Source organism: Chelonus insularis, unplaced genomic scaffold (assembly GCF_013357705.1).
Source record: "Chelonus insularis isolate UGA/USDA-ARS -01 unplaced genomic scaffold, ASM1335770v1 contig_334_pilon, whole genome shotgun sequence".
In the NCBI taxonomy this organism is placed as follows: Eukaryota; Metazoa; Arthropoda; class Insecta; order Hymenoptera; family Braconidae; genus Chelonus; species Chelonus insularis.
Genome location: NW_023276502.1, coordinates 174096 through 196356, shown reverse-complemented (window position 1 = coordinate 196356; position 22261 = coordinate 174096). Strand labels below are relative to the sequence as shown.

The window sequence follows — 22261 nt, the reverse complement described above, 5'->3', positions numbered from 1 at the left end:
TTATTAATTGAACATTTTTTTTTACAATAAAATTTAGCAAAAAAAAAGTGTGAAATATTTTAAGGAGTTATTGATTAAATAATACCAACAAAAAATTATACAACGTGTTTTTTTCTTCAGCTTAGCTATTTAGGATTCGACAAATATTTAGGCTGATGATAAAAGGGTTTATCTACTTATGCACATCTTTGTGTAGATCTAGAGTTGACTAATTTTCTGGTTGAATTTAATTACTCCTTCGTTTGTATTTTTGTAGTTTTTTTGTGTTTAGCTATCTGTTTAAATAGTCAGCAGTCTAGTAAGGCAAAAAACTGAAAGATTATCAGTTAAGACTGTACTCTACAAACAGTTGGTTTAGTCATGCTTCTAGTTAATTGAAAAGCTCGTGGTAATGCCGATCAGTTAAACAGACAGAGATTTTTATAAATAAATTTAATCAAATACTTGAGAAGAAAATAAATCAATACCAACTGATAAAAAAAATTATTGATAAATATATTTAAAAAAATATTCCATTAAATAATGTAATATATTTTTTTCTACTCTTTTACCTCATACTTATGAATAGCCATTAATTTAGGAAAAAAATAAAAAATATCTCGTTAAGTAAAGACTGTGTTTTCGATGAGTCAGAGGTGCTTTTTTTCTTTTCAAACGTGTCGATGACGATAATTTATGTTGGGGTGAACTCATGTCATTAGCAATCAATATATGAGGACAATGTGTGTATTTTTTTTCTTGCTTTTCTTGATGGTCTCATTATTAACAAACTTTTTTTCCCCTCGATTATTATACATAATGTGACATAAATATAACATATTGTCATTAATTCTATAGACTCATTAATTCGATATATATATATAAAAAAAAAACGAATCGAATGTATACTAAATATAATCATAAATGATAAATGCTTCATATCCGCGCTTTTATGAACAATCATGAAAGACTTCCCGGCATATATAATGTTAGATAAAATGGATAAAAAGAAATTTACATTAACATACGTGGCAAGGGTCTTTATATTTTATATTTAGTCAAGTGAGCATGCGTGTGTAGATTAAATAAAAGAACCAGAAGATGCATAATTGCCTTTTAATTTATTTTAAATAACCCAAGTAAAAAAAAAATTCGTTCATTCAATTTGTTATTAACCTTTTTTTATTTTATTTTAGTAAAATTAATTACTTCTTGAGAGGTTTTTTTTTAGGCAAAAAATTCAAAGAAAAATCAGTTGGTAAATAAATGATTAATATATTGAAAAAAAAAATCTATTTGGAAATGAATAAAATATATCGAAAGCACTTGTGCAACAATCAAATATTAAAGCAAGTTGTTTTATAACGAATAGCAGAGCTTTTAAATAAATTTAATTCGTAGCATCTGTTGTAAAATAAAAAGGAAAAGGAATAAACAAAGTTTTGGCATTCCACAAAATGCGAGGACAGCCGTCACTCTCTCTTCTCTTTCTCCTTATTCGACTGCATACTAAAACGCGGTAAGCAACACAAACACGAAAGAAGAATTTATACAGTGGGGAATACATATACCGAAGGACGAATGGTAGTAGAACAGAGAACAGATCGTCAAGTAGACAGGCCAAATAACTTGTTTCTTCCCTTTACCATTTATTTTTTATTTTCTTTTTATATTTTTGCCTTATTTCTCTGCAAGTCCAATCGAATGCCACACGACACAGATTTCTCAAGTGTGCGTGTCCTCCACCGATGAGACACGACCGAGTGTATACGTAATAAAAAATAATTTTATATACAATTATGCATGTATGCCATGCCCAATACCTATATGTAAACTTCATGTACAGAGGAATGCGTATTATTCCAGGCAAAAGGGAAAGAAGTAAAGATGAAACTTGCAGAGAAGACGGCCGAACATTTTTACATTTCAAATAAGTCGCGACTAGACGGCTCTCGGACTACGTATATATCCCCCTTGTACATATACATTTTATATATATTTATTTATATATACACAATCATTATTATTGGATAGCTCTAACGCCCTCAAAGCCAGGATTGTACATTTATTTCCATTTAGTTTACAATTGATTTTAATAGGAAAACAGTCAAATGAAGAATTCTGCTTCTCTACCTCACAAAGACTTGTTTCATTTTTATTTCACATCTAGACATGTCCATTAAAAATAATCATTTTTAACAATAAAATTATGCTACATAAATTCACAACCTTTTAAAGAATAATCAATCTATTAAAATTCGTCGTGGTTCATTTCTTGCTGCTATAAGAAAAAAAATCGATCCTTGTTTTCAGTCCACTGAGAAAAAAAATTTAATATTAATAAAAGATTTCATTAAATAGTCACAATAAATTGTTTAATCAATTCAAACAATAATATATCTATAATTATTTAAAATGGAATATAAACTAATCTTGATGAAAACAAAGTTTTTTTTAAAAAACAAGATAATTTAATTGATATTAATGAGTTAATAAGTTAAGCTATTCTATCTGTATCATCCTAATTTTTACCAACTCCAGAAGAATGAACTTAAAATAATAAGATAAAATAAATAAACCTGTTTTTTAGAAATCATTTTCATTCAATCTTCAATAAAAAAGGTGGCATGGGAATTATTTAGAGTTAATCATCAGACAATTGGCTTTCCCTACTGAATAAAAAAAATTTTTAAGTTTCAAAAATAAGATCACCATTCTAGTTATTTGTACATCACAACTCTAAAATGGATATTACAGAGAGTATTCTAAAAAGATTTCAAGTACAGGAATATACTACAAAAATATTTTATTGTCGATGTAGAATTGGAAAACATTTTTATAGTGATGAGGAAACGAGAGTCGAAGGGGTGAATAGCGATGGAGATCGACAAGGAAGACGATCATTTCAACAAGAAGATGTCTCGTTATCTCTCGCGAATAGGAAAACTCTCGTTGGCTCATATACGTAGGTACTCTCTCCTCCTCTCGTTTTCTCCATCAGTCCCGTTGAGACCACGAAGGTACCATTATCACGAGAATCCTTATTTATTGGGAATCGATCCTATTCAAATAGCTGAAAATCCTCGCTTTTCTACATCTCGGATTTCCCGCTCTTATGCTAAAGTCTTAGATCACGATAAATCCGACATCTCTTTATAAACTTGGAAAAAAAAGTAGAGTTTGTTTATTTAAAGGACAGCGAATAATGGCAGAGTTTGCATTAGTATAGCAGCAATACACATGAGAAAATGTGTAGATATGTATATAGCAACACACATGAGACGAATAGTCGTCGCGAATGTATTTCATTTAGCGAGGGTGGTTGTTATATACATACACTGGAGGCCGGACTTTCAACCCTCTAAGAGGCGGTCGTGGACCCAAGTGATCCCGCCCCCTGCCTGCTCTATCACACTCTTTTATTTCTCTCTAGTTCTGCGCAAGTGTTGGCTATTTGTTCGTAATTCGTCCTCTACCTTTCATTTTCTGTCTCCCTAGACCCTCGTCTGATAGTCATAGGATCAGTTAGATTCGTTAACTGTAAGTTCTTTTTTTCTTTTAAAGTGGTGGAACGGAGCTTTGTATTATTGATCCAGGGACTGTTGTTTTTAATGTATGGAAACGATGATGATGAATCCTACCCTAGCATTTTCTAGAAATAAATTTAATAAATCAATTTTATAAAAATTAATCCTGAGCTTTTTATCATCTGAATAAATAATCAGTTTAAAAATATTATATTCAAGCAAATAAATTTTTTTATTTACATAAATTATTAAAAAAAAAATGTTAATACATAAAAAAAGAATTTGAAGCAATTTTGATTGTTATTAAAAATTATTTTCAAATTTATAAAAGCATTTATTGCATGATTGCATTGTTCTGACATCAAGTGAACCAACTGTGAAAATAAATATCAGCGAAATTGAAAAAATAATAACTTAATTGCATACGCAATTATAAATAATTGAAATAAAAGTATCAAAATTATTCATAGCTTTGAATGGATGGTTAAAAACAATTTGAGAAGCTCAAAAAAAAATCAATTATCCATTACATTAGAAGAACGAATGGTCTGGAACGATAATGATAAAAATAATTGCGAGGATAAAACGTGTGTGTGGGTATTATTAAGAGGTAGGGACGGAGACGAAGTTGAAAGTAGACGTACATATAAGGTGGAGGAAAGAAAATTGTATGTGGAAAGCCTGGGCTCCCTCGACATATAACTAAGGCTCTTACACAGCACGAGTGTGTATGTATATCAGGAGCTGGAGCTCGTGTGTAAACTTTCCAGAATTTCCTTAGGCAAATATTGCCCGGGTTCACGCGGGTTTTATGCCGTGAGGGGCGAGAGCTATATCTACTTCAACGTGTATGTAATACTTACATCCACATATATGTGACACTACACATAGGGGTAGAGCTGTATATGAAGGCTTGGTGGGTGCGCTCGCGAAGCGCTAGAGTGGCTGCGGATTGAGACCCTTAGGGCAAAGAAAATGAGATTTTTCTACGACGAGCGAGCGAACCGGACGACCCCGGCTGCAGTATAGGGGAATGAATTTGAAATTAGTTCGTACCGCCCATCTTGGGGCTCAGCTTTCTCTCTCTCTCTCTCTCTCATTTCCCCTCTTTTTTTCCATCTTTACTATTACTTGAGAGACCAATCTTCATGTACGTAAGATAAACATTTTACTCATGAAAGTTGTTTTTACTGTTTCTCACATGTATATAAGGCGTCAGGAAATCCGCGGGTCCCTCTATATTCTCTCTCCAATAACTATTTACTTCCCTCATATACATACGTGTGCATGTAGTCTGCTTTGTACTGCAAATAAACTTTGAATGGGTTCAGTAAATATTCGAAATTATTGCAACCAAATAAATAGGATGGTGATAAAATTTATTGAACGATTTTCTGCTATTACTTGTTTATTATTAATCAATTTGCATATAAATATGTTTGAATTTTTATTTTTATTAGTAAATAGTGATATTAAAATATTTTAATTAATTTTTGAAGTTCATTAATCATCTTAAATTATTTTTAGAGACATAAGAAATTTGATATTCTTTGTAAAAGTATTTTTAACTTACCAGTGAGGAATTAAGTTTTTTTTTAATTTTTTTAATATAATTAAATTTTTTTTAACATTTTATTATTTTTCACTGGTAAATCAGTCGTGTTGACCTCCTGGGTTTGGTTTAATTTTTTAATCACTGTTTATAATTTTAAAGAGTTGTTACTTGAACAGATGAAACTATTTTTAAGCAGAAAAAGTTGTAAAAAATTTTTCTATCAAATTAAAAAATAGTGATTACAAAGTGAATGATTATGAAATAAATAGTTCTATCATCTCTCAATCTTCATTGAAGTAAACTCAAGTTGTTAAAACTCGTTTCGTGAGTTAATTGCACTATTTCTTGGTAGTTAAATGCCTGTTTCCAAATGGAGATGCTTTTTAGCCGAGGGTAAATTTTTTCGAGTGTTTCAAAACACTTGTTAAGATATTTAGATGTATATTTACGACTTGTAAGATATAGTGGTGGAATAAAAAAGGTAATAACACAGAAGAAAGCTAGAACAAGAGCGTGCCTTTGCCAGAGGGATGAAAAAAGTAATCGGAATAAATCCGCGGCAGTCGCGAACGGACTTGCATGCCAAACGGCTGTTTTAAAAACTCCGTCGGGAAAATAAGAAAAACTCATCAAGTAGTAGAGGGACGATTACCTTCGGTAGATGTTGGCTCCCTCATTCTGCTTCTGTGGTTTCTTCACCCTCGCCCGAGGGAATCATCATCGTCGTATTTCTCCTTCCATACTCTTTGTGTAATCTAGCCACATTTCGTGGATTATTCTTCTAAAATGTGTGGATATGATGTTTTAGATTTTTTCCAATCATTCATCTCCAAGTTGGACAATCGAGAATTCCTTCAAGTTTGATCATCGAAACCATTCAATACTCTTTCACTTCTTTCCTCTTAGTTTTTGAATTTTTCATTTCCCAGTCTTCATTTCAGCCGAATACGTTATTAAACTCCCCACATGGGGGACTAGAGCTTTGGAAATGGAAAAGCCAATTGAGTTTATTTAAATTTTCTTTTTTTTTTAAATTATTTTGGAAGAACAAATTTTCTTTGAAAAAAAAAGCTCAAGCTTTCTTAAATAATTTTTATAACAATAATCACCATTTAAATAAATTATTCTTTTTTTTATTGTTGTCTATTTTTACTTGAAGATATTTTATTGTTTAACATAGAGTGATTATTTTTCAAGAGCTAAAAGTTTTTATTGTGTGCAGTTACTCTTCCAAACATGATAACAACTGTAACTCCTGCATCAACTTATTTCCTACTACACTTTACAACAAGTTTCAAAAATTATTCAAATAAACAAAATCTTTATCTGTATCATTTCGAATAAATTCTTCTGCGAATTCATAATACTTTTGAAATGTATCCTCTCATGTCAGACATATATTACATAATTGTACCCAGACATATCAAGATTTCAACTTCCCTTACTTGACCTACATCACCTTTCTCTCCTTCTTCTTTCATTATTGTATTTCTTCATAGCCACGCATTTACCCAAGTACCCACTTTATTCACGAATCTCCACATTCAGCCAGAAGTTTAATATATAATTCCAGCATAAGATAATGCATGTTTGTTAAAAAAAAAAGTAACAAAGTATACACAAACTCGTTAAAAACAACAATATAAAATATATTATACGTAAGACAAGTTAAATATTTTTCTTACTATCTCAAGTACTAAATCAGGATATTCATTATCTAGATTACTTAAATTCATCCTTAAATTGCGTTTAGCATTGCTATAGCAACTGGAACTAAAAACAAATCGAGTTTAGCTGCTTCGCAATGCATAATTAACATCTATAACTAACTAAAGACACGATGAATAATATAATGAATCCATATTAGTTCTTCGATAATTTTTTTCCACTTTTTTCCATTGCTCTAGCAGTCTCTCTTTTTGTCGCAGTTAATGTTAACAATCAAAGTATTGGATTTTATGAGGGTGAATTATATACCAATGGTTTCTTCTCAACTGTCACACTTCCTTTCTCACCCTCTCTTGTCATAGTTCCCTTTACTTTTCTACATTTTTCTTGGAACCCAGACCCTTGTAAAGGGTCTACGGCAATCATCGTGCATTGAACAGAATATCGTATTAGTGATAAACCATTGATATTGCGTCAAAGAAGATACCATTCCCTTGAGGCTCCAATCAAGACCAAGAATAATTTCTCCCTTCGATCCTTACATTTTCTTGCATCAAATCAGCCGCTTATAACTGCATTTATTCCGATCTTTCCAACTCCTTAACCATCACAAATTATTTTTCTTTTGCTCCAAAACATTGTACCTTATTTGTATGCTTATTACAATAACAAATCCACTTTGGAGACAATTTTTAAAGTAACAAGTTCCGAAAAATGGGAAATATTGTAGAAGCCTAATTGTTTAATGGTGAATTCATTTATTGTAATGTCTGTGAGTATTTGAATTTTTCTAAATAATTATTAAATATATTTTGAGCAAAGTTAAAGATGAATGGTCATAAAAATCAAGGATTGAAGTTAATAATTATTACTACAAATTATTCTTTGAGTTTTTAAAAGATTTCTTTAAAATAGAGAAGTAATATAAATTTTAAAAATTATTTAAAAAATTTTTTTTTAATAGAAAGAAGAATTCAAAGCCTCTAGTGTCAGGGAAAAATATTTTAAAATTTTTTTATATAATGTTTGTTTGAAAGGATATTCTTTAGGATGTATACATCCTGTTCCATTGAAGTTTAAATATTTTTCGAAATTATTAGCATTTTTTTTCTAAACTCTAGTTTCACATCTCAATACCATTAAAATGCAAATAGTATTTAAACTACATTTTTTTCTCCAATAATTATTCCTTTTGCATTGAAATGAAATGAAAGATTTACTCTTCTTATGATGATTATTATATGATTTATTTCAATAGAAATGTGAGGTAGTTCATTTCAATTAAAAGGGATCAAGAAGAATAAAAAGAAAGTCTCTTTCATATAAGAATGAAATTATTATGATTGTGATAGTTGTCGTTCCACCCACGTAAAAGTACAATTAGAAATACTTCTCGAATTCATTTATCTTTTTATCTTTGTTCTCTTGACATTTCTTATCAATCTTATCGGTAATCTATGTATTGTATTCCAATGGTATATCCATAATTTATATTTACTGTATACACGATGATGCTCTTAAGTTTCGATAAAAAAGTCGAATTAATTACAAAACAGAAAATTCTCAGTATAAAAATGGTTTACAAATATCATTATTTATTCAGTAATTTTTTCGACAGTTATTAAATGCGTTCCCAGACCGTGAAATGTTGATTTATGTCTCCCCCCTAGATGTTTATTATGAGTTAGAGTTGACGATGAATTAATGATTAAAATTGTCACAGGAATTAATAGATAGATTAAAAATACAGATTAACAAATGAGGTATGCATTGACCTGTTTGGAAGTATATGTAGTCAAACGATGGGCGTCTGCCTGTCTGTGAGTATGTCTGACAATACAGAGGATAGTCGTCTGAATGGACTCTGGAATGTGCTGCTCCACACCCCCACTGATGTTATTCCCTTTTATACTCAAACACATATGCATCCTTCAGCTATATAGTCATATGAACACTGTAACTATACTCATTTCACCCACGTCGTGGATAAAACTTGGGCCTAACGATAGCTACGAGCTATATATAAATTCAATCAAATGTCACCTTCAATCTGCGGAAATTCAATTGAGATTCAATCAACTTCTTCTATTTGCATTTAAACTGCACTTATTAATTTTCCATTTATCAGGAAGAGTCGTGATGAAAAAAATTATTGGAAAATGTTGAATTAATTGAAGTTGAATGGAAATCTTCCATTACTTTTCTTTTTATTGATTTATTTATAATCATATTTTATTATGAGATCAAACAATGCTCAATGACGAACACAATTTGCAAACAATTGGAGTTAAAATTAGTAGTATGATTTACTTTTATTAAAAAAGTTCTACTTAATTATTCCAATTGTTTCTAAAATTATAATCAAATATTGAGAGTTAAAAAAGATAAATTATTCCAAACGCATAAAAATAGTTTCTAAAGACAAGCTTCAACTCTGAAGATGATGTTAACCGAATCGATCATGTTGACTTGCGATTTCCAGAATGATGTATACAGATGAGTTGATGTGCGGTGTATCTGCCAATTACCCAAAAACTTTATCCCTTATTTACTCTCAATCGTAATTTACTATGGTAGTCAATATATACGGTATAGTTAAGTCTCGAGGAGCTTTTTCTGTTAGTTTTTTGCTCTACTAAAACTAAGTACAAAAGAACACTTTTCTCTTGGACTGCTTCAAGTCTCCCTTGATTCTCTTATAGCAGCAATGTATAAGAAGAAGCACGACGACACACTGATTAAAAATTATCACCTAGTGACTACAAAAGGTCTAATTCTTTATACCGACCCTTTGCTCTTTTTTCGTCCAGCATCTCGAACCTTCGACTTTCTCGCTTCTCCACTCTCGACCACTGGTTTTTATTTATTTCCCTCTTCCTCTTCTTATTTCTCTTCTCGCACTCAATCTTGTGACGTTAAAGAAGTCGCGGTCGTCGAGTTTGCCAACGAGAAACTTACCAGACGAATTAAAAGTTAGAAGGGAATAAAAAGAATAAATAAAATGGAGAGCGAGAAAGATGTAAGTTTTTTCTAAATCGAGGAACGTGCAAAATTGTATGTCGTCCGAGGCTGCCACAGAGAGGCAGCTCAGGGTTGCAGGGGGATGAGAGTTGAACTAGAGAATGTTTTCGATTCGTCGTGTCAAGTTCGTTGAATCATTTATCTTTTAAAGTTTTCTCAGGCACTTTTGTTGCTAAAGAAATTGAATAACTCATTGATCTTCCAATATTCAATGTAGACTGTGATATTGCCCGAGGAATATTTGTTTATTGTAATGTCTTCCACTTCAAACACAATAGGGAATGTTTCAGTTCGATTTGAAAAGTTTCAAGGAGAAAAAGAAAGAGGAATCACCCGTTCAACTCTGGACCCGCAGTCGACTATAAAAATCTTATCGTCGATTCTCGTCGCTTGAGAGTCAACCGATGGGGACGCTTAATATTAATGTCTCCTCTCCAACAGAGGTATATCCACGCATTTTGAATATACCGGGTGATCCAATTTAAATTAATCCTCATCCAGTTGAATCCAATTTTATTTTATCCAATACCATCTACATTCTCCACTTCAAATATACTCTAGACATTTTTACATTTTCTAATAAAACAACACTCTCATTTTTTCATCTTATATCCATTTCCGCTATTCTTCATTGCCAACCTTCCACAGTTGCTTCAAATACTTTTCGCGTGTTTTTTCAAATTGTTTAAGTTTAATTGCTATTTTATTAGCTTTAGGAATGGATTGTTGTCGTCATCATTATTTCTTTTATTTTTATAATTAAACATTAACATTTTTTTATTTTTGATTGTCTTTATTACTGTTTCAAAAAATCTTTTTCACTACTTAATTCGATTACTTATAAATAAACCAATTTGTGTTTAAAGTCACAAATGGTTAAATAAATCAGTATTAAATTGTTACAAAAAAAAATCAACTTTGATATTTTAAAATCAAATAAATAATTTCAGAGTAAGTTTCCATTGTTAGAAAGACTGAAAATAATTCTTTTAACAATAATATTGATTATTAAATTAACTGTAAAAAATTAATTGCAGAGTGGTATGCAATTTAATTATTGCACTGCTTTAATTTAATTTTTATTTTGAACTTAGAGGTAAAGTTGGTGATATTTTATCAAAAAAATTAATTAAAAAAAGCTCGAATAGCCAACATTACAGGGACAAGAGCACTGAGAAGTAGAAAATGAATAAAATAAGAGAAAGAAGAGAGTAAAAAGAAGGAGAGAAGGAGAGAGTGGAGGAGAGAAAGAAAGTCAAGGGAATGTAACAAGGAAAAAAATCCAACAAGACTCAAGCGAGATAAACGAGTCGCCACATTTTACCATCCGGTAAATTAAGAGAACGCTTTTCGACGCCTTACTCTCTTTTTTTTTCTCTGCGTTCTTTCATGCTGATTACGAGAGAGGATACGACCTCAAGAGGAAGTTCGTTTCGACCCTTGAAATCGAGCGATCGGGAAAGATAAATACCCGTAGAGGGATTACAGAGCTTTTCCTCTAGAATCTTAGTCCACATCCGTCCCTTTACCTCCTCCTCCTCCTCTTCTCCATTGCCCGAGGTCCACCCTCTTCGTCTCTAATGTATTCACAAATCTTCGTTCTAACACGGCGTTATCATTCTCCGAGCAGGCTTCTCTTACCACCTCCTCATCTTCTTCCCCATCCTTACTTCATTCTTTTGCGAGGGAGAAATTCATTTCGCGGACCGACGCTTTTATCTATATATATATATATATATATAGACCTTATACAGCTTTTGCACTGTTCGATTGCTTCGATTTTCCTCGTCTTCAAGGAAAAAAATTCTTTTCAAAATTGAAACGTCCAGCATTTTTTAATTTCCTCTCGCTTTCATTTGATGTTTTTATTTCAGGATCATTTTAATTGAATTTTCTCTGGAAAAATCTGAAAGAAAATTATTTTTTAAAGCAATGCATGGGTAGAAAATTATTTCAATTGAATATTGAAACATTTGAGCAATCCCATTGCAATTAAGATTAAATTATTATTATTTTTTGATTATTTTAATTCCAAAAAAATATTTTATTATAACTATTCAAAATTTTTATTTTATTATTTAAAATAAATCTTACTTATTCACCGTTAATTTTTTCTCAGCGTATTATAAAAAAATAACGAGTAGCAAAATAAAATTGTAAAATACTACATCCAAAATATATTTTACAAACTGTAAAATATCACACCGAGTGTATATTCTCGTTTACTTTCGACTTAAAAATAAAGTAAGATTCAAGACAAAGAATAAAAATCCGATTACGACATATAGTGTCGAACGATAAAACATAGAGCGAGGGTGTAAGGGGGATGATATAGAGAGTCTCGAGAGTGAAGAGAAGTAGGAGGGAAAGTCGAACTCGCGCTGTCATTCCGGAATATGAGATTTCAACGGGGGTTTGTCTGGCTCGCAGAAAAGCAGAGGGATCGCAAGACGTACGAGAGATATTCCTCAGGTCGTATGTGTAAGCGAAAGAGGTCCCTATACGTGCATGTACCTCAGTAGGTGGTGGTGTATAAGAATATGTATGCTCGAGAAGGTGAATTTCAGAGATGTATAAAAGACGAGGGCATTACGTACGAGAGTGCTGCACGCATATATACGGTGATACTGCGTCCGCGCATGAAGAGACGAAAGGACATTATTGAATTCTGAGCATTCCCGGAGTTATTAAAATTCGTAGCTCGACGCAAGTGGGTACAGGAGGAACGGGAGAAGTTCAAGAGAGGGGCTGCGAGTCGATAGAGAGTCGAAGAATCTTTGCAGAGGGATAAAGACGTTACTCCGTGGAATATATTAGAGTCTTGATACTCTCTCTCTCTACCGACTCTTCTCTTTTTTTTCAAGAGCTTCAAACCTTTTCCTTTCGCCCCTCTGCCTTCTTTTACCTACATCGCCCCGCATATATCTCCTCTGAACTACGCATTTGCTAAAATCCAGTTTGTTAGACCCTGCAATAAGACAGCAACCGCGGGAAAAAATTACCAAGGGGTGGCTGCTGACGAACTTCCCTCTATTCCGGGCGATAATAAAGAGGAGAAAAAATTTAAGGCAGATAAATAACCAATTCTCTTTGAATTATCCTCTGGAGCGGAATTTTTTTAAATTGATTCTTCCTTCAAGTTATTCAAAGAACTACACTACTCCCTTGAAGAGACATCAATCAATCATATTTACACATTGATCATTGAGTTTGGAAAATAATTAATAAAAATCTGTTGAGGACAATGGCTTTGGACATTGTTGCCAGCATTCAGAGATTTGGAGGAATTTTTGATTTTCTTTGAAACTGGTCTTTGCCTTTGGACTCCAAAAAAAATTTTTCTTCCTTTAAAAGATAGAAGTATATCAGCTCTGAAATTTTCATCGTCATTTGTATCATGAAAAGAACAAATAAAAAAAAAGGGTGAAAAGTTGGTGTGATCGGGTCGTAAATTTAAAATGTTCTGAAAGATTGAAGGGTGTTCGATCTGCCAAGACTAATTCGCGGCCATTCTTTCCAACCCCTTCCTCATTGTTCATTTATTCTTTTTTTTTCGTACTTCTCCACCCCTTCCATTTATTACACTGATTGTGGAGAATCAGATCCTAGTTTCTTTTCAGGTCTTTTACATAAATATAACATCAATGATTCCGGTCATACGCGTACGTGCACTATAAAATAAAATATGAAATATACATCGATATATTACATTACATTTATAACGATATGTGAATCTTTCTAATTCTCTTGCGATCCGTTTATATATTTTATTCCATTCCATTCTCGATTCGACCCCTTTTTCCAGCATTGTAGTGGAGAATAACGTGCGTATATCGTGCATCACTTGGTCGTAAATAAGGATTGATCGAATGCTTGGGATAAAGTCGAACACACCCCTAGGTGCACCGAGTGGTTGAAATCGAGTGACCCGTTAACGGTGAAACATTAATTTTATAATGGAATATCGATTCCAATTTATGTCTCGATAAAATGGACGATTTTTGTATCGGGTTCAGACATTCATTTCGACTATTTTACATTCATTCTGTCTGATTTTATTATAATACAGCTCTACCCTCAAAGTTGAGCAGCATCCCTATTTTTTAATTAAATAAAATTCAATAAAACTTTGCATAACAAATAATTAATTTATTTCTATCATTTAAAAACAATAATATTTTTTTTATTCGAGTTGAGTATGAATAATATTTTAATTAAGTGTTATTTTACTTCAAACAATCTGCACTTGTCTATTGCAAGTCGATAATTATTAAGCATTATTGGTCTGAATGTGTTTAAATGGTTGGTATGATTAAAATAATGGTTAAAACTCATTAAAAAATGTTACTCTATAATTTTGAAAAAACAAAACTTGATTTCAGTATTAGCCAAGCTTTTAAAAAGATCGATTTCCATTATTTCTATGTAAACGGAATAATAAAAGAGGACAGAAAAAGATACAATCCATAGATATACTTGTATACAGTAGCTATCCTCACAGTTGTATACTTTCTAGCCGATTCGGGTTTGATTTTTGGTTAGTATTGCTAACCACTGGACCGGAAAGAACCTTTAGAGAGTTTTTCCACCCGGGAAAACCAGATTCGAATATTCGCTCTTTCAAAATGCTCAGTTCCCTTGTAACCCCTCATCCCTCTTGACTTCTGCTACTTTTGAGAGCTCTTTCATTTCGTAATTGCTGTTTTAAATGATTGCATCGCTCTCTAGAGTAGTGAGAAATGTAAAAATTGCCATTGGACTGCATTTGCTATTTTTTCAATGCTCTATATTTATGCCAAACGCATTTACTTTGGTTTAATATTCAACAAAAATAATTAATCAATACATTTAAATGAAAAAGCTTCAATAGATAATGAAAAAGGGGGTTAATAAAAATCAATTTGACCGTAAAAATAAATAAATTCGTGAAAATATTTTTTCATCAAATTTCGTGAATATTCTTGATGATATTGATATTGGAATAGCTTTGATAATAATTGTAGAAGAGAAATATATTGATGGAGGATATAAATAATATTTTTTTACCAATTCTGTCACGCATCATTGCTTATAATTTATATATATCCGAAACCATCAACGTCCGTTTCTTTCTTTTTTGTTCTTCAATTCACTTGTTCGCATTATATTTTACCATTTTTTTTGTCTCAAGTTATGCCGGAGAATTATTTTTTTATTTTCGTTTACTTTCTTCGTCTTGATACGTATAGTGTAGAATAATTCGATCTTTATTCGATCTTCGAGCAACCAATAGAGAGAAGTGAATCGCGTCACGTTCGCGAGAACCTCACGGGATTCGTGCGACTCACAAAGAAACCCTGGACTCTTCTGCTGAGGTCGAGAGTCGCGAAAGGTTATAGTCACGTATCAATAAGTGAAAAAAAATGAGCATAAAAATTTAAAACAAAAAAAAACCATTCGTAAGACATAAAAACGTAATAAAACTCTGTAAAAAATAAGATTTACTATCTGATCTGAAAATGAATGTTTGTAATAACTGATAAACAACTTTCATATCCTCTTAGAAGACATGATTTAACTGAGGGCTATTTTTAAAGATGCTTTGTTGCTTTGATAATTTTAATAAATTATTTTGCAAATCAATCAATCGTTAGAATACATCAAGAAACAAATTAACTGTGAAGGAGTAATTTTCTCTTTAATAATGGATTCAAATTTCGATTGAATAATTGCAATAATGAATTTATTCGTAATTAACCTGGTAAAAGTTTTATCAATTCATTTCTAATGGTTACTCGAAATAATTAATAAATCAATTCTTTCGAATAGAATTGTTTGACTATTAATTTAATTTAATTGCGAATATTGAAAAATTTTTTTACTAATTGAATTTTTTGGCATATCAAAATGTTTTTTCTCAGTGTACATATCTTGAGATATTTTGTGATGAGAATAGGAAGGATAATGATTCAGGATGGAAATATGTTATTGATTTCTTTTGAAAGATTTGATGAATAAAGATGTTTTTATTACATTGTATATATTTTGAATGTTGATGTAAGAATTATTGAGGAGGTCGTTCACCCACATTGACATGATGTAGCCCTCAGCATGCTCCTCTCATAATGCTGTAGCAGCCACATTATATGAAGAGGGTAGGTAGCCTTCAACTGTACGATCGATCGTCTTAAACCACCCTCCATTGTTCTCAACACCCCCGAGAGGCACTTTTTAGGATGTGGACCTTCCGAAGGAATTTACATCTCACGCGTCGGAGATCGACCCTCGACCTCGTCCCTTTTTTTTTTTCATTCTCTCATTCTTCTTCTGTAGTCTTCTTAACAACCTTTCACCCATGATAACGCAAAGTTTACAAAGGAAAAAAATCCTCGTGGTCTCTCAATGCTACGATAACGACTATTTGCATGATTGAGAGTAACAAAAGATCCTGGACAGACATCCGGAGTTGCATAAAAATAATGAGTGGAAATGAGAAAGAGGCTTCTTGAAGGAACTGTTTTACTTAGGTGGATTTAATTACTTATTTCAATAAAACAGAAAATAAATAAAATCGTTGGATTAAATATAAACAGTTTTTAGTGTTTTTGAAAAGTGAGAACAAATAATTAAATGAAAATTTTTTTTCTATAACAAAAGAAATAAGTAGTAGGAAATATGAAATTATATTCAGGACCTTCTTTATCCAAGTCTGAATATTTTGAATTTAAAGTGATGGACACTTTTATATTTACAAATTAAAAAAAAATATTTAAAAAATTATTTAATGAATGAAAAATTGTTTAATAAAAAAAAAATATTAAAAGGATTAAAATATTCTAGTGGAATTATTAAGCAAAATATTTTTCAAATTTAAATAAATATTTTTTACCATCACCATTTTATGAGTCTACATATAGACTCTTTGCTCATAAAAGTAATTTTTTTCTTGCAACACCATCAAATAGCAACAATGTAACAAACTCCTCGCTCGAATAAACAACGTCATAACAATGATTGCTGCATAATTTTTCCCCTGCCTCCGTATTGCCTCCTTCTTGTTCATCTCGACCTTTAGATAAAGAACGAACGAGTGTTGTAGACTAAAAGGGCTTAGCTTATCTTGGAATCTTAAGAGAGTGTTTAAGCAAAGGTTTATTGTGAGGTTTTTCGCGCGGAGCACACTCAAGAATATGGTCCTTTTTACGATTGAAAACGGTTAAAAATGGTGTTTAGGTGTAGTGGTACGTATGGTGCATACATGAAGAGGAAGACTACGTCGTCGCGGAGGTGGGCGACGTAGAGGCCAGACTTAAGCTCGGCAGAAAGAAAGGTTTTATCTGCTACTCAGTTATTTATCGCTTTCCGTTGTAGCGGTGGCGTCGGACCGCGGCCAATCAGAAGTCAGTATCCCCAGTACCAGTCCGCGCCATCCGCATACATTATCGTGTGCAGCCCGCGCGGGGCCCTCTCTTGGCCATTGTCTTTCCACTGTTGTAAATCACATTTTATTCCCTCGCTTACGGTTTTATTTTATTTATTTGTCGGGGAAACGGATCGCTACCGTGGCCCCCCTCGTCTGTGTTCACCCGATATACGTAGCGTTACACGCCCGACACACAAACTGAGATTCGCTTCGATATTTTAGAGAACAAGAAAGAGTGAGAGAAGAACTGGCCCTAAGTCTTAAGACCTTTGGCAAATATGTCTGAAACTAACTTACGAATATTTCATCGAAAAACCTTCTTCTATTCTTTCGGTTAATTTCGTCCTCTTTTTTTCTTTTTTTTTTAATTGTCATAAATCATATATGCTCATGATGATCTATATGATGATTATTTATTTCTAGATAAATTGCACTCATTTTTTAGAATGTGTGAGATGTATTTTCTGATAAGGCACTTAGTAAAATTATGTCTTGCTGAAAATTTATTTATGCTTGATTTAGTTGGTAGAAAAGAGTCAGGGGAATAAATTGATCTTTGTAATTACATTAATTTGGTAGAGTATTTCATTAGTTAATTTTAATCAACTTATTACAGATTATATCAATCATTTAATGGATTCATTTGTGTTATTAATTTATATTTTTTCAGTATAAATATATTTGTATGTACATAATCATTTAATTGTTTTTAAAGCATAAAATAACAATAGTTTTAAACAAAACAACTTTTTTCAGTTGCAGAATTATTTTTTAAAACTTTTTCTAAATAATTACAATTAATTGACAATCCTTTTTTATAAATACTTTAAAATAAAAATTGATAATAAATGAATCTATTGCTAAAAAATACCAAAGATCAATTTATTCTCAATCTCTTTCCATGTTAGATTAACTTAATTACCCACTAAGGAATTCTACAAATTATCGTTGAAGGCTACATTTAAACAATTATTGAGATAAGAAAGAGTGTGGCCTGAAAGTGAAAAAAAAAACTAGAATTAACTACAAAAATTATCCATTACGATAATAATAATTAATTAATAGCTATTGAATAGTAAAGAGAGGCTGAAGTGTTATGATTACACAGCTTGTTAATTTTGTTTCGGCCTACTTCGAAATTCGTAGAGTTCACTGCACTGACACATATATAATTATCATGTCAAAAACTAAGTTTAATTATAACAACAGCCCCTATTTGAATAAATATTCACGTAACATTTTTGGAAACGAACTGAAACGGAATAAAAAACAAAATGCTTGTAATAGTTTCAGCGGTGCAAGTAAACCACGCAGGCCATGCTCTTTCCCAGTCTCAGTCGTGTTCTGGCCACCAACAGGTCAGTAAATGAGAGATTAACAATTTAAAAAAATTGATCATTATTTCAATTATTCTTCCATTTAATCATTAGAAATAAATTACGATGTTATTAAATTTGAATAATAAATGAACACTGAAATAACGAAATATTTACTCTTGTATATAAGAGCAATTATTTTTACATTTAAAAAGAAAAAATTATTTACGTTAATTTTTTATCATTATTTATCATTATCGTTAATTGATCCAGCTGCGACTATCTTGTCCCTCGAGAGCACTTAGTTTCTCTCTTCTATTCATATATATATGCATCGTAAATGAGAGCCCAAAAATTACCAACGGGAAAAAAAATAATTAGCGACACCTGCGTAACCGTCAGAGGGTCGACCAAGAATGATAATTACACAATCTTCCAACAAGTTAATTATCACAGACTTTCAGTCTACTAATTCCATGCGGCATATGTCAGTCAACTAATAATTACTCTACGTTTATTTATTTATTTTTTTTTGATGAGATGACTTGTGGGGTGAAGTAAAAAATTCTTTTGTTTTTTTTAATCAATAACCTGTTCTACATGCATATTAGAGGAAAAAAAATCCCAATGTCACCCTATCTTGGCGTGGAAACAATTAAATAGCAGATTAGAGATCAAATAGAAGCAAAAAAAATTTTTTTTTAGCTCAAGTGTCACCAGTTTGAATTGTCATAATTCGTTTTCATGAGTACCACTAGATGTAGAGATCAGTTGGAAGGGTTGTAAGCATATATAAAGTCGTCTCCCTCGATTATATTTAATATCTTACCCCTAGGCACGTTTTTTTTCGTAGGTTTTGTCGCGTAAAAAATTAGTCAAACCTCAAATTAGCTCAATCACAAACCCCACATTTTTTTGCAGATGTATTGTAGGGGTACTGTTGTTACTTAGTAACAATAACTCAATGCGATCAAAGCGTGTTTTAAATTGCATTGCGTTTTTTTTTGTTTTTTTTTACTCAGCCACCCTTCGACCTCATGCAAATGATTAAAATTCAAGTGAGTTAATTGTGACGTTAGAGCGCATCAGTTTGAGGGTTAAAGAATGTAAAAACAATGTGTTAAAAGGGAAGAACATGAATGATAGGATCGAAAAAAATTTATGTTACTTAGCGAAAAATATAAATATACAATATTTTTTTATGTATGGACACATATTGATCAGATTATATTTTCCTTGAAAATAAAAATTTCATTTTCTCAGTTTACTGTATATCATAATGTTATTAAAATATTTTATAAAAGTTCATAACTACCCTATATCTATTTCAGTGCTACTCATTACATAAATAACTACTTTTCATTGAAGCACACTCTTCTTAAAATAAATAAAATTAACCCACATTCAAACCATATAAAAATTCATACTCTTCAACACTTGAAACTCTTTTAATTAAACTTATGTGTAAAAAATTATCACAAAATTAAATATCGTTCAAGACTATTTTATAAGACCACATCAAACATTCAATTGTCATCTAATTTAATAACATTTGTGCCTGATTAAACATATTCATAATTATTATCAATCTATTTTCAACAAATTTTAACGAGTAAATTTTCCACTACGAAATTAAACAAATAATTGATAAAACACACGTTCCCCTCTCATTAACCAATGACGCAATTTTACCTTCATTAAAGCAGACCCTTATATGAGTAAATAATAATTAAACTAATACGAAGATAACTGGAATGAAACCTCCTACCTTAGATCTATTCATAGATTTTTCGACTTCGGTGCACGTGAATCGATAAATAGAAGAAAGGCGTGATAACGAAAAATAAACGCTTCTTGACTATTGAAGTTGATTCTTGAAGCGTATATGTGTATAAATAACATGGTAAACGACCGCAAGACAGTCGATCTAATAAACGAATGTGTGGGAGGAACGAATTTCGATTACGAGAAGCCGATCGTTTTCACGCTATACGAAGTGTCTTGTCACTTTGTCCATGACACTTTGTTTAGTCGATACGTTATTTTATCAAATCTGAGACGGAAAAAAAACGAGATGGAAGTGTCTGAATTAAACGAGAAAAGACAAAGGAATAGACATCAGTATTTTCTCTGGCACTTTTTTAACCTGTTATTTTTATTTATTTATTTTTTTTTCATCTCCATTCATTTATATTTTTTTTCTTCACCTTTAATTTTAAACCTTGCCAAGTATCAAAGGGAGATATAAATGCTTATGAAATGACAATCATTATGCACGAATAACAATGGATAGAAAGAATAGTAAAGTAGTGAGAAAAAAATGTCTGTTTACAGAAGCCTGTGGCCATAGGTAATATGCATGCCTGATATTATGATTCGTGGCTGTTTTATATACCGTGTTACAGACACTAGATACAATGAGCTTACAGAAACATGAGAGACAATTCTGCATTACAATAGGACCAAGTTGTTACCATTTTTTTTGTTCTTTTCATTTTTTTTTTCTACGGGTCAGGGGTCTGGGTGACGCCCCAGCGATCTGTTTCACGGTGACGCGAGAGTTAACGAGATAAAAGTCTATCGGAAGTGAATATATTTCCATTATTATTTATCCTCAGAAATTAAACTAATGTTGGTTCATTTCTATATTAGTCATATTATCACTTTTTATGTTAAATATTCTTTATCTCTTTTCATACAGGGAATTAAAATTTTCTCATTCTTTAAATAGTTTGAATTATTCTTCAATATTTATTCAAGAATTTTAACAGAGTTATTTAATATTTACTTTCAACAAATAAAGCCTTTAGAACTCTAAATTTTTTAAGTCGATGAAAATATTTAGAACATGAAAAAATTTATTTTTGGGCTTATGTCAGACGTTTTATGGACTCAAAAATAATTTTGGCTTCAATTGGGCCTTATTTAAGCTCATCCAAAAACTGATTATTTTTACTTCGGTTATTCATATTTTATTATAAAATTCAATAAAATGGCATCAAACTTGTAGATATCAAGTCTATTGTAATAGTTTGTTTCTAGTCTAAGACTGAAGTTGTAGAATATATTTTACTACTTTATGACCACAGTCTTAAAAATAGTATTAAAAAGAATTACATTAATAGTCGAAGTCAGGCTCATTTTCCAAGTGCATTAACCTTTTTATATTCTCTACACTTTTTTTTATATTGCAAATTTTCATACCACCATTTATATGCACCCACGATATACTCGTCATCCTTAGAAAATTTACTCTTCCATTAAAAGTCCACTTAAGTACTTTTTTTTTATACGCTTGATGTATGTCTAGTAGAAATGATGACGTATGTACACGACGTATATATTCATTACAAATAAAATAACCGATGAAAATGACTAGAAAAAAACACGCACCATAAAATCTCGTGAATTTTTAAACAAAATATAAGAAATTTCCTTCTCGAAAAGGCAGTTTTTCCCCCTTGGCAAAACTTTCTTCAACAACTGAGTGTTTATTAAAATAAAAAAAAATTATTATCCTTCATACAGGTTGAGAATATATTTTTCTCCATTTCATAGTTCAATGTTATTAATTTTTATTTTATTTATAATAATATTAATGTCAAAATGTCCATGTGCTCGTGTGTTACAGATGTATTTTAACTTTTTATAAACACGCAAAAATAAAAAATGCATCAGTATAGAACGATTACATCAATGTACTCTCTTATGATAGGTCATAACGTAAGGGAGGTGAGAGGCTTACACACTCGCTTATGTGAAAATAGTCAGTGCAGTTGAAACTTTTCATTAT

The 22261-nt window shown here is 31.4% G+C and overlaps 1 protein-coding gene across 5 annotated transcripts in view; it reads left to right on the top strand.

Moving 5' to 3' along the window:
- Window positions 1–22261, top strand: part of zfh2 (Zn finger homeodomain 2) — a 204684-nt gene that overhangs the window by 155342 nt on the left and 27081 nt on the right. Inside the window, exon 8 of one of the 5 annotated variants that reach the window (XM_035082036.1) lies at window positions 18440–18510. The exons of the other annotated variants lie outside the window; for them this stretch is intronic. Within the exon in view, the coding sequence (XP_034937927.1) occupies window positions 18440–18510 (71 nt within the window). The remainder of the gene's footprint in view (window positions 1–18439; window positions 18511–22261) is intronic. 5 annotated transcript variants of the gene reach the window in all.